The sequence below is a fragment of the Thalassophryne amazonica genome, chromosome 2 (genome assembly GCF_902500255.1).
Source record: "Thalassophryne amazonica chromosome 2, fThaAma1.1, whole genome shotgun sequence".
NCBI lineage: Eukaryota > Metazoa > Chordata > Actinopteri > Batrachoidiformes > Batrachoididae > Thalassophryne > Thalassophryne amazonica.
Window position 1 is genome coordinate 66,045,693 of NC_047104.1, and position 13,767 is coordinate 66,059,459.

Sequence of the window (13,767 nt, forward strand, 5' to 3'; positions counted from 1 at the left end):
CAGCCAGATTTCATCATCACAGCCTGCAGAAAGCTGCTATCCATAGAAGATGCTCTTGTTTTGGAAGACAGTGTTTGGAAATATTTTAATTCCTTACCGTGGAATTGCTTGTGAATAAACAGTGTCCCTCCGCGTTATAATACAGGTGCATTTCTCAGCCTGAGCTGAAGAAAGCTGCCGCTTTGAAAAAGAATTTATTTTAAAACCTGAAAGTCCTTGCTTCAATTATTTTAATTGCGCACCATAGTCTCGTTTGAGGGCGGGTGCTAAAGGGGTAAAATATAACTCGTATAACGTAATTTCTCTACTTATGAGGGAGAAACCACAGCACTTTCACTGGGTTTTTGGGAAAATTACCCGCAAAGTGAAAATGCAAAGAAAAAGTGACGATGTGGTGGGAAAATGTGTTGCGGGACATGTCGGCGCACGAACGTGTTGAGGTGGTTTTGCAGGCGAGAGACCAGAGCTACGCTGGTTAGCTGTGTAGACTAACACAGACGTGACTTCTCCCACTCACTTCGTCTTCTCTTCTCCACCGGGAACCGAAAAATAAACCTTTTCGCGACTGCTTCGGTGATGGTCGCCGAAAACAAAACAGTACACCATTTTTCTGTGTGAACTTATGCTGTGTATAATCCCCAGGTCCCTATAAATGGTCAAATCTCACGAAAACAGGCAGGGTTTAAATAAGACTGTGGTGCCCAATTAGCATCACAGTGCTTCATTTATTCACAATTCTTCAGCTTTCTGCTTGTGATGGAAAATAAATCCCATTAATGATCCACCAAGACAGAAAAAAACGTGTTAAATTACACTGTTAACAATAACTTGTCATTAAGGAGGCCTCGGCCTCCTTTAGCAGTAATGGTACTTGTAATAAGTGTAGCTTATTCGTAGCTTTGGATGCCAGGCTGGGCGAATTGGAGACTCGGCTCCGCACCTTGGAAAATCCTACAGCTAGCCAGGCCCCTATAGTCGGTGCGGACCAAGGTAGCTTAGCCGCTGTTAGCTGTCCCCCAGCAGATCCCAAGCAGCCGGGAAAGCAGGCCGGCTGGGTGACTGTGAGGAGGAAGCGTAGTCCTAAACACAAGCTCCCTGTACACCACCAACCCGTTCACATCTCTAACCGTTTTTCCCCACTCGGCGACACACCCGCCGAGGAACAAACTCTGGTTATTGGTGACTCTGTTTTGAGAAATGTGAAGTTAGCGACACCAGCAACCATAGTCAACTGTCTTCCGGGGGCCAGAGCAGGCAACACTGAAGGAAATTTGAAACTGCTGGCGAAGGCTAAGCGTAAATTCGGTAAGATTGTAATTCACATCGGCAGTAATGACACCCGGTTACGCCAATCAGAGGTCACTAAAATTAACATTGAATCGGTGTGTAACTTTGCAAAAACAATGTCGGACTCTGTAGTTTTCTCTGGGCCCCTCCCCAATCGGACCGGGAGTGACATGTTTAGCCGCATGTTCTCCTTGAATTGCTGGCTGTCTGAGTGGTGTCCAAAATATGAGGTGGGCTTCATAGATAATTGGCAAAGCTTCTGGGGAAAACCTGGTCTTGTTAGGAGAGACGGCATCCATCCCACTTTGGATGGAGCAGCTCTCATTTCTAGAAATCTGGCCAATTTTATTAAACCCTCCAAACCGTGACTACCCAGGGTTGGGACCAGGAAGCAGAGTTGTAGTCTTACACACCTCTCTGCAGCTTCTCTCCCCCTGCCATCCCCCCAATACCCCATCCCTGTAGAGACGGTGCCTTCTCCCAGACCACCAACAACCAGTAAAAATCTATTTAAGCATAAAAATTCAAAAAGAAAAAATAACATAGCACCTTCAACTGCACCACAGACTAAAACAGTTAAATGTGGTCTATTAAACATTAGGTCTCTCTCTTCTAAGTCCCTGTTAGTAAATGATATAATAATTGATCAACATATTGATTTATTCTGCCTTACAGAAACCTGGTTACAGCAGGATGAATATGTTAGTTTAAATGAGTCAACACCCCCGAGTCACACTAACTGTTAAAAAGCTCGTAGCACCGGCCGAGGGGGAGGATTAGCAGCAATCTTCCACTCCAGCTTATTAATTAATCAAAAACCCAGGCAGAGCTTTAATTCATTTGAAAGCTTGACTCTTAGTCTTGTCCATCCAAATTGGAAGTCCCAAAAACCAGTTTTATTTGTTGTTATCTATCGTCCACCTGGTCGTTACTGTGAGTTTCTCTGTGAATTTTCAGACCTTTTGTCTGACTTAGTGCTTAGCTCAGATAAGATAATTATAGTGGGCGATTTTAACATCCACATAGATGCTGAGAATGACAGCCTCAACACTGCATTTAATCTATTATTAGACTCAATTGGCTTTGCTCAAAATGTAAATGAGTCCACCCACCACTTTAATCATACCTTAGATCTTGTTTTGACTTATGGTATGGAAATTGAAGACTTAACAGTATTCCCTGAAAACCCCCTTCTGTCTGATCATTTCTTAATAACATTTACATTTACTTTAATGGACTACCCAGCAGTGGGGAATAAGTTTCATTACAGTAGAAGTCTTTCGGAAGGCGCTGTAACTAGGTTTAAGGATATGATTCCTTCTTTGTTATGTTCTCCAATGCCATATACCAACACAGTGCAGAGTAGCTACCTAAACTCTGTGAGTGAGATAGATTATCTCGTCAATAGTTTTACATCCTCACTGAGCACAACTTTGGATGCTGTAGCTCCTCTGAAAAAAAGAGCCTTAAATCAGAAGTGCCTGACTCCGTGGTATAACTCACAAACTCGCAGCTTAAAGCAGATAACACGTAAGTTGGAGAGGAAATGGCGTCTCACTAATTTAGAAGATCTTCACTTAGCCCGGAAAAAGAGTCTGTTGCTCTATAAAAAAAAAAGCCCTCCGTAAAGCTAGGACATCTTACTACTCATCACTAATTGAAGAAAATAAGAACAACCCCAGGTTTCTTTTCAGCACTGTAGCCAGGCTGACAAAGAGTCAGAGCTCTGTTGAGCCGAGTATTCCTTTAACTTTAACTAGTAATGACTTAATGACTTTCTTTGCTAATAAAATTTTAACTATTAGAGATAAAATTACTCGTAACCATCCCAAAGACATATCGTTATCTTTGGCTGCTTTCAGTAACGCTGGTATTTGGTTAGACTCTTTCTCTCCGATTGTTCTGTCTGAGTTATTTTCATTAGGCACTTCCTCCAAACCATCAACATGTCTATTAGACCCCATTCCTACCAGGCTGCTCAAGGAAGCCCTACCATTAATTAATGCTTCGATCTTAAATATGATCAATCTATCTTTATTAGTTGGCTAAGTACCACAGGCTTTTAAGGTGGCAGTAATTAAACCATTACTTAAAAAGCCATCACTTGACCCAGCTATCTTTGCTAATTATAGGCCAATCTCCAACCTTCCTTTTCTCTCAAAAATTCTTGAAAGAGTAGTTGTAAAACAGCTAACTGATCATCTGCAGAGGAAAGGTCTATTTGAAGAGTTTGTCAGGTTTCAGAATTCATCATAGTACAGAAACAGCATTAGTGAAGGTTACAAATGATCTTCTTATGGCCTCAGACAGTAGACTCATCTCTGTGCTTGTCCTGTTAGACCTCAGTGCTGCTTTTGATACTGTTGACCATAAAATTTTATTACAGAGATTAGAGCATGCCATAGGTATTAAAGGCACTGCACTGCGGTGGTTTGAATCATATTTATCTAATAGATTACAATTTGTTCATGTAAATGGGGAGTCTTCTTCACAGACTAAGGTTAATTATGGAGTTCCACAAGGTTATGTGCTAGGACCAATTTTATTCACTTTATACATGCTTCCCTTAGGCAGTATTATTAGAAAGCATTGCTTAAATTTTCATTGTTACGCAGATGATACCCAGCTTTAGCTATCTATGAAGCCAGAGGACACACACCAATTAGTTAAACTGCAGGAATGTCTTACAGACATAAAGACATGGATGACCTCTAACTACCTGCTTTTAAATTCAGATAAAACTGAAGTTATTGTACTTGGCCCCACAAATCTTAGAAACATGGTGTCTAACCAGATCCTTACTCTGGATGGCATTACCCTGACCTCTAGTAATACTGTGAGAAATCTTGGAGTCATTTTTGATCAGGATATGTCCTTCAATGCGCATATTAAGCAAATATGTAGGACTGCTTTTTTACATTTGCGCAATATCTCTAAAATTAGAAAGGTTTTGTCTGAGAGTGATGCTGAAAAACTACTTCATGCATTTATTTCCTCTAGGCTGGACTATTGTAATTCATTATTATCAGGTTGTCCTAAAAGTTCCCTGAAAAGCCTTCAGTTAATTCAAAATGCTGCAGCTAGAGTACTGATGGGGACTAGAAGGAGAGAGCATATTTCACCCATATTGGCCTCTCTTCGTTGGCTTCCTGTTAATTCTAGAATAGAATTTAAAATTCTTCTTCTTACTTATAAGGTTTTGAATAATCAGGTCCCATCTTATCTTAGGGACCTCTTAGTACCATATCACCCCAATAGAGCGCTTTGGTCTCAGACTGCAGGCTTACTTGTAGTTCCTAGGGTTTTTAAGAGTAGAATGGGAGGCAGGGCCTTCAGCTTTCAGACTCCTCTCATGTGGAACCAGCTCCCAATTTGGATCAGGGAGACAGACACCCTCTCTACTTTTAAGATTAGGCTTAAAACTTTCCTTTTTGCTAAAGCTTATAGTTAGGGCTGGATCAGGTGACCCTGAACCATCCCTTAGTTATGCTGCTATAGACTTAGACTGCTGGGGGGTTCCCATGATGCACTGAGTGTTTCTTTCTCTTTTTGCTCTGTATGCACCACTCTGCATTTAATCACTAGTGATTGATCTCTGCTGTCTTCCACAGCATGTCTTTTTCATGATTCTCTCCCCTCAGCCCCAACCAGTCCCAGCAGAAGATTGCTCCTCCCTGAGCCTGGTTCTGCTGGAGGTTTCTTCCTGTTAAAAGGGAGTTTTTCCTTCCCACTGTCGCCAAGTGCTTGCTCATAGGGGGTCGTTTTGACCGTTGGGGTTTTTCTGTAATTATTGTATGGCTTTTGCCTTGCAGTATAAAGCAATGTTGTTGTGATTTGGCACTATATAAATAAAATTGATTTGATTTGATTTTGATTAATTATAAGTGGCTGAGTTTACAGAGGCAGAGCTATGAGATGTGAATCCAGCATTTTCAGATTTTTTCACTCAGAGACCCGTCTTCAAAAAGTATCATTTTCATCCACAAAAAACAAGACAAATAGCGAGGGAGCCGCCTGCCTCTTTTTTTTTTCTCTCACTGAGAACGTGATTGTCACGTCCAGTGCAGCAAGGGGAGAAAGTGCATGTCACATACTCTCAATACCAGGATCCTTTATTTGAGTAAATTCAACGTCTTCAACATCTTTTAAGAATTGTTGGCATTGGTAATGTGAACATAAAAAGGTCTACATATGTTTTTAGTGAGTGAGTTGAAAATTATGCAGATTTCTGACTTCATTAAGACCAACTTGAGTTATTTATTTACGTTTAAGTTGCATAAATAATGCTTATTGTGATGGAGAAGTAGACTGCTTGTCTCAAGGGAAGATTGTACTTCCAAAAAAAGACACCTGTGGCATACTGCAGACATTTCACACATTAATTATTCACATCAACTATCTACTGTCCGTTCACTCTCAGTCTGTTTAGGTCCATTGATGTTTCATAATTTGGAGGTGGTGGGGGGGTGTTTTTGATTCATATTTTGACATTTCTTTTCAGAATTGTCATGTGTGTCTGCTGGCAGGATATGCGTGACCATCGTGCCCTCTCAGGTTACTGTATTGTCACCGTTTGATCTCCTCTCATCTGAGCGTGCAGCCCTGATTGCATGTGCTCTGTTCTGGTGGTGTTATCACATGAAACGAGATGAAAGTTCTTTGAGCACAAATGTTGGGTGTCAATCGACATCCTGTTTTGGGAATTTTGTGCAAGTGGTTGAGCCAAGGCGTTGCCAGTTGTTTGTCTCATGATCCATCATTAATAATAGCGTAATCTGTTCACGCTCTCTCCATCTTACATATTTCTCCATCCATATTCTTCTTCTTTTTTTACCGCATTCTGCTCTGATCTCCCATCCCCCTCCATCCTTTTCTCTCTTTCCTCAGTTACTCACTGCTCACCCCTCCCCTCTTTTCCTTCAGTATTCTTTCCTTCCATTCCCTCTGTCCTTCTCCCTCTCTCATCTTCTCTCTTCCATTCGCTCGCCTCCTTGTCAGTCACCTTCCATCTCTTTCTCTCTCTTTCCATCCCCTTTCTGTATCAGAGTCTGTGCACGAAACAATCATCCAACACTTCTCTGCACTCATACACTGTACTTGATGAATGAGAAAGTGAAAGACAGATACAACGCTGCAGAAAAAGAGTGAGAGACTGATACGAGAATGAACTGAACAGTAGATGGAGACACTGGGACAGACGGATGAGAGCAGAGAGACAGATGGGGTAAAAAAATGAGAGAAGCTGCCTGGCAGATCTGTGACTTCCCAGTACGATGTTTTTATTTGTGAATTGGCGTTTCCATATTTTGTGACTTTGAGGTGTCTGAGCTCAGTCACTGGGCAGCGGGATTGCGCGGGGCCATGTCAGTGAAGTGTTGGCGGTGCTTTTGTGATAAATGTCGGATCATGTTTGTTTGTGTCTGGTCGGTGTTGGTGCCGGCGTGAACCACAGTCACTAGCGGAACTGTGTTGAGGAGAGGGGAGGCTGGCACAGCTAGCCCCGCCTCCCCTGGTCCCTCACGTATAAATAGGGCTGGAAGTTATCCTCTTCTGGCTCAACACTCGCACTGAAGAATGAGATCCTTGAAGCACCTGAAGCCTCACAGCAGGAGAAGCGCGGTGAGTTCACGGGTAGTTTTCTCAGGTGTTTGTTTGATCACATTTACAGCTGAAAGACAGGTTGACGTCTCGTTTCTGTTTGACGTTTTGTTTTTAAAGTCGCTGTCAGTCCCCCCCCCCCCCCCCCCCCAAAAAAAATAAAGAATCGTCTGCATCTCTAACTCATTATCACCTTCTCCAGTAGTGTTCAGACGTGTCGTCTTTGAGCTTTTTGTCCAACTCTGTTTCTCACGGCTTTAACTTGACAGTTCTTTCATTTTGTTGTTTTCTTTTTCTTCCTCTTGTGGTTGCTCGCTCTCTCTCTCTCTCTCTCTCTCTCTCTCGCTCTCCCTCCCTCCACATCTCTCTTTCTTGCTCTGTTTTGCCTGCTGTCTTGTTCTCACTCACTCACACTCACCCTCTCACTCTCTCCATGCTTCTCTCACTCCCCTCCTCTCTCCAGTGTCTTTCTTTTCAGCCTTCATCCATCCTTCCCGCCCCCTCCCCCATTCTCCTTATCGTTTCTTTCACTGTCTACCTTTCTTTTTCTATCTCCTTCAGTTCATTTGACTGTTGCCATGTCTCTCTCTCTTTCTCTCTCTCTTTCTTTTTCTTTTTCTGTCTGTGCTTCCTCTGTAGTATCTTTGTCATTCATTTCTTAGTCTTGTCCCGGCTTTATAATTTTTTTCTTTCACTTGGTACACATTTGTTTTGATCAGAATGTCTGTCTGACACACACACACACACACACACCAGCCATACATGATTTACGAGTATGTGCCACCTTGGATCAAGATATTGTCTTTCATAGTTGTCTCAGTCTCACTTTCCACATAAAACTCTTTTGAAGTAAGTGTGGTATTGGTCAGTTTTGACCAGTTGTCCCTAAAAACTAAATCTAAAATAACTGTTTATGCTTTTTTTTTTTGTGAGACACTAAAGAGTAATTTCAAATCAGATTGTCTGATTATGTCTTTTTCTCTCTTCTTGTCTTGTTCTGGCTCAAAGAGACACCATGATTGGAGGGTGAGCCTCAAGATTTTTTTTTTGTCCTTATTGTGTCACTATTCATGAAGGGCTACAACATTAAGGTGCACTTTAGTCACAGCCAAGTTATTGTTGGGGATGCACCAATACCATTGCCAATGATGTTTTGTCTATTTGGTACTGGCCACTTTAAACAGATGTGCACATCTGCTGTCACAGCGTTGGACAACCAACTTGAGTTTCAATGCTGCAGGAAATCTCAGAGCATGCTGCACAGATTCATTTGTCTAACAACTGCTGTTAACAGTGCACTTCCGGAATGCTTGCCAAAAAACATATTTTAATGTGCAGTTTAGGGCTGAAACGATTAGTTGAGTAATTCGAATAATTCGATTACAAAAAATGTTCGAGGCAAATAATGTGACTTGAAGCTTCGTTTAACGTTGTAGTACATATGCCAGGCCTGTGGGTGGCACTGTAACATCCCCAGAAAAACAAACAGAAGAAGAATAGAGCATGTGCATAAGCTGTGTAAGCGCTAATCAAATTAGCATAATAGCTACAGCTTTCTGACATGACACACAGAGTGAAATAAAGGTTTTTAGTAGAAAAACGGTCCATACTGATCATCTGAAATAGCTTACTGTGCATTTAAAGCGAAGCAGTGTGTTTGTCTGTTTAAAAAAAAAAACACTCTTTCGTCCGCTGCCTCCTCTCCGATGTACGTGGGGGTGGCTATTCGCGCCGTGGCTGGCTGCTGCCTCTGTCTGCCCAGTGTGAACGGCTCAGCACAGGCCTCACACAGCTCCGTCCCCGGCCACACTGACGAACAGTCTCTGGAGGAAGCCCACTCTTTCTTCTGTGTTTTGCTCAGACTCGCACAGAGTGTTTCACTTTTTAATTTTCGCTTTTTTGGGCAACACACAACGCTTCATAAACACTGTAGCTCAAATCAAATCAATTTTATTTATATAGCGCCAAATCACAACAAACAGTTGCCCCAAGGCGCTTTATATTGTAAGGCAAAAGCCATACAATAATTACAGAAAAACCCCAACGGTCAAAACGACCCCCTGTGAGCAAGCACTTGGCAACAGTGGGAAGGAAAAACTCCCTTTTAACAGGAAGAAACCTCCAGCAGAACCAGGCTCAGGGAGGGGCTGTCTTGTGCTGGGACTGGTTGGGGCTGAGGGGAGAGAATCAGGAAAAAGACATGCAGTGTTAGAGAGCAGAGATCAATCACTAATGATTAAATGCAGAGTGGTGCATACAGAGCAAAAAGAGAAAGAAACACTCAGTGCATCATGGGAACCCCCCAGCAGTCTAAGTCTATAGCAGCATAACTAAGGGATGGTTCAGGGTCACCTGATCCAGCCCTAACTATAAGCTTTAGCAAAAAGGAAAGTTTTAAGACTAATCTTAAATGTAGAGAGGGTGTCTGTCTCCCTGATCTGAATTGGGAGCTGGTTCCACAGGAGAGGAGCCTGAAAGCTGAAGGCTCTGCCTCCCATTCTACTCTTAAAAACCCTAGGAACTACAAGTAAGCCTTCAGTCTGAGAGCGAAGCGCTCTATTGGGGTGATATGGTACTATGAGGTCCCTAAGATAAGATGGGACCTGATTATTCAAAACCTTATAAGTAAGAAGAAGAATTTTAAATTCTATTCTAGAATTAACAAGAAGCCAATGAAGAGAGGCCAATATGGGAGAAATATGCTTTCTCCTTCTAGTCCCCTTCAATACTCTAGCTGCAGCATTTTGAATTAACTGAAGGCTTTTCAGAGAACTTTTAGGACAACCTGATAATAATGAATTACAATAGTCCAGCCTAGAGGAAATAAATGCATGAATTAGTTTTTCAGCATCACTCTGAGACAAGACCTTTCTAATTTTAGAGATATTGCGCAATTGCAAAAAAGCAGTCCTACATATTTGCTTAATATGTGCATTGAAGGACATATCCTCATCAAAAATGACTCCAATATTTCCCACAGTATTACTAGAGGTCAGGGTAATGCCATCCAGAGTAAGGATATGGTTAGACACCATGTTTCTAAGATTTGTGGGGCCAAGTACAGTAACTTCAGTTTTATCTGAGTTTAAAAGCAGGAAATTAGAGGTCATCCATGTCTTTATGTCTGTAAGACATTCCTGCAGTTTAACTAATTGGTGTGTGTCCTCTGGCTTCATGGATAGCTAAAGCTGGGTATCATCTGCGTGACAATGAAAATTTAAGCAATGCTTTCTAATAATACTGCCTAAGGGAAGCATGTATAAAGTGAATAAAATTGGTCCTAGCACAGAACCTTGTGGAACTCCATAATTAACTTTAGTCTGTGAAGAAGACTCCCCATTTACATGAACAAATTGTAATCTATTAGATAAATATGATTCAAACCACCGCAGCGCAGTGCCTTTAATGCCTATGGCATGCTCTAATCTCTGTAATAAAATTTTACGGTCAACAGTATCAAAAGCAGCACTGAGGTCTAACAGGACAAGCACAGAGATGAGTCCACTGTCTGAGGCCATAAGAAGATCATTTGTAACCTTCACTAATGCTGTTTCTGTACTATGATGAATTCTAAAACCTGACTGAAACTCTTCAAATAGACCATTCCTCTGCAGATGATCAGTTAGCTGTTTTACAACTACCCTTTCAAGAATTTTTGAGAGAATAAATAAATAAAATAATAATAATGTAAAAAACTGACTGCGAGGCTTGTATGTTCAACCTCCAGCTGAAATGCATTGGCTGAATCGTAGAGAAGGAATGATTAAAAAAATATCACGCAGGGACCCAGTTCACCAACCATTAAGAAAAAACTTAAAATGGTTAAATTTTACAAGTTGGGGAAAACAAAAAAACAGAAGGTAAATCCTACCGCCATTTCAGCAAAATGTCAAGACTTTGGCTGACACCAGGAAAGATCCAAAACTTATAAAGATGTGAAAAAATAAATGATTCCCCAGGAAAACAGAAAGGGATACACTAAATTTCACAATCTCCGTGATGACGCAGTAACATTGTGCCATTGCTTCGGGAGAGCCCTGGACTGTTGATGTTTTAAAACGCAAAAGTACCTTTTATCTGATTACTCGATTAATCGCCAGAATAATCAATAGAATACTCGATTGTTAAAATAATTGATAGCTGCAGCCCTAGTGCTGTTAGAGGCCTGTAGCTGCAGGCGCTACCATCACTAGATGCCATCAAGGCTACCCAAACACCTGTTTGGGAAAACCTACGACTTCTCAGAAAACCCTGACCAAGGGCACATTTTGCCATGAATTCATTTTGAAATGCTGCATGCTGTGACAAAGACCTGTTACCTTATATCTAATTAATTGCACGTGTTTTGCAGCTGGAGTTTATAGAAATTAAGCAGTTAAGTGTAAGATTAAGTGTTTAAGGCTGCCACTAACAACTGTTTTTCTATCAGTTAATCTGATAATTTTACAGATTGTTTGATTAATTTAAAATTTTCTCCGAAACAGTGTTTTCAGTAGCTAGGTATGAATGAAGCATGTAAAGAATTCTCAGTCTCATGACTCTAAACATTCATAAACTTCAGGATTTTGACATATTATTGTTAATAATTATATTGTCTTAAAGCTGGACTGTACCGTGAAAATCATTCTGATGTCTGCTGGTTTTCTCTTTATGCACAGTGCTGCAGGAACACTGGATAGAAAAGAAGCTTCCGTCACATTAACAGTAGGTTGTTAATAGCAGTGGCTCATACTAGCTATTGAAAGCACTGAATTGAATACTAATAACACATGAATAGACAAGACTTACTGTGGTTTCTCCTCCATTTCTGGAAGTTCATTGTCAAGAATTGTGCCTGTATGTTTCCTGTTCAGGTGTCCATGCATAGTGTCAGTGATCCTGTGTTTGTCAGTGAAAGCTTGTGCATAATGTAAGAACCACCCTTTTATCTTTGAGCTAATTTCAGGTAATCCCATATTTTTGATGCCTTCAGTCTTTGAGTACTTATATCAGCCTTGTTAGTACCAGACTCTGACTTTGCTGTAACCACCGGGATTTTTTAAAACTGGGTCCATTCAGACCCGTGACTGGAGCCAAAAACTACTTATGTCATGTCCCTCATGCACTCACACAGCGATCACGTTGTGGCATTTAGTCAAATTAAGTCTGAGGTCATGCTGTGGTACTGCATTTTGACCCAGGCCCTGGATGGCAACCACCCACTCAGACAATCGGCTCCATTCCCACATCTCGAACATAACCATCTATTTGCCCAAGCCAGGTGAAACGTGGACGTCCCCTTGGCCTTCTCCAGCTACTGGGGTCCTCAACACTCAGTCATCTGCGTGCTGGATCATACAGAGAGAAACGAGCCACATGGCCAGTATGTCATAGCTGACACTCCTTCAAAATGCAACTGATACTCTTTATCCTAGTCTTGCTCAGTAAGCACCTGTTTGATACAAAGTTATTCCAGTGCTGCCCAAGGATCCTTCAAAGACACTTAGTACCAAAGACATCCAGTTGTTGCTTAGGTCACTGGTTAGCATTCAAGTCTCACAACCATACAGCAACACCATGACCCTAAATTTTAGTACTAGCCTTTATTTGAAATGTATTGAAATCAAAAAGATAAGTTGCGTGGAGTAATTGCGCCAGCGCTATTAATGATGTGTCACACTTTGGTTGAACAGTAAAAACACATACTGAATGTACAGCATTCAGTATTTCTGATTGAATGTTGTACAGACATCTCCATTATGCAAATCCATTTCCAGTGAAGTTGGGAGGTTGTGTAAATTGTAAATAAAAACAGAATACAATGATTTGCAAATCCTCTTCAACCTTTATTCAATTGAATACACCACAAAGACAAGATATTTAATGTTCAAACTGGTAAACCTTATTGTTTTTGTGCAAATATTTGCTCATTTTGAAATGGATGCCTGCAACACGTTTCAAAAAAGCTGGGACAGTAGTATGTTTACCACTGTGTTACATCACTTTTCCTTCTAACAACACTCAATAAACGTTTGGGAACTGAGGACACTAATTCTTGAAGCTTTGTAGGTGGAATTCTTTCCCATTTTTGCTTGATGTATAACTTCAGTTGTTCAACAGTCCGGAGTCTCTGTTGTTGTATTTTGCGCTCAATAATGCACCACACATTTTCAATGGGCGACAGGTCTGGACTGCAGGCAGGCCAGTCTAGTGCCCGCACTCTTTTACTACGAAGCCACGCTGTTGTAACACGTGCAGAATGTGGCTTGGCATTGTCTTGCTGAAATAAGCAGGGACGTCCCTGAAAAAGACGTTGCTTGGATGCTCTAAAACCTGGATGAACCTTTCAGCATTGATAGTGCCATCACAGATGTGTAAGCTGCCCATACCATGGGCACTAATACACCCCCATACCATCACACATGTGTAAGTTGCCCATGCCGTGGGCACTAATACACCCCCATACCATCACAGATGCTGGCTTTTTAACTTTGCGCTGGTAACAGTCTGGATGGTCTTTTTACTCTTTTGTCTGGAGGACACGACGTCCATGATTTCCAAAAACAATTTGAAATGTGGACTCATCAGACTACAGCACATGTTTCCACTTTGCATCTGTCCATTTCAAATGAGCTCGGGCCCAGAGAAGGCGGCGTTTCTGGTTGTTGTTGATGTACATGGCTTTCGCTTTGCATGGTAGAGTTTTAACTTGTACTTGTAGATGTAGCGACGAAATCTGTTAATTGAAAATGGTTTTCTGAAGTGTTCCTGAGCCCCCACGGTAAGATCCTTTACACAGTGATGTTGGTTTTTAATGCAGTGCCGCCTGAGGGATGGAAGGTCACAGGCATTCAGTGTTGGTTTTCGGCCTTACCGCTTACGTGTAGAAAGTTCTCCATATTC

General features: G+C 41.5%; 1 protein-coding gene across 3 annotated transcripts in view; it reads left to right on the forward strand.

The window, feature by feature from the left end:
- znf710b (zinc finger protein 710b) overlaps nt 1-13,767 on the forward strand; it is an 84,003-nt gene that overhangs the window by 29,513 nt on the left and 40,723 nt on the right. Inside the window, exons 1-2 of one of the 3 annotated variants that reach the window (XM_034187005.1) lie at nt 6,376-6,906; nt 7,894-7,911. The exons of 1 other annotated variant lie outside the window; for it this stretch is intronic. In XM_034187005.1, the coding sequence (XP_034042896.1) occupies nt 6,862-6,906; nt 7,894-7,911 (63 nt within the window). In that variant the 5' untranslated portion in view covers nt 6,376-6,861. Of the gene's footprint in view, nt 1-6,375; nt 6,907-7,893; nt 7,912-13,767 lie in introns of those variants that run through there. One more of the 3 variants, XM_034187012.1, reaches the window with a different exon arrangement.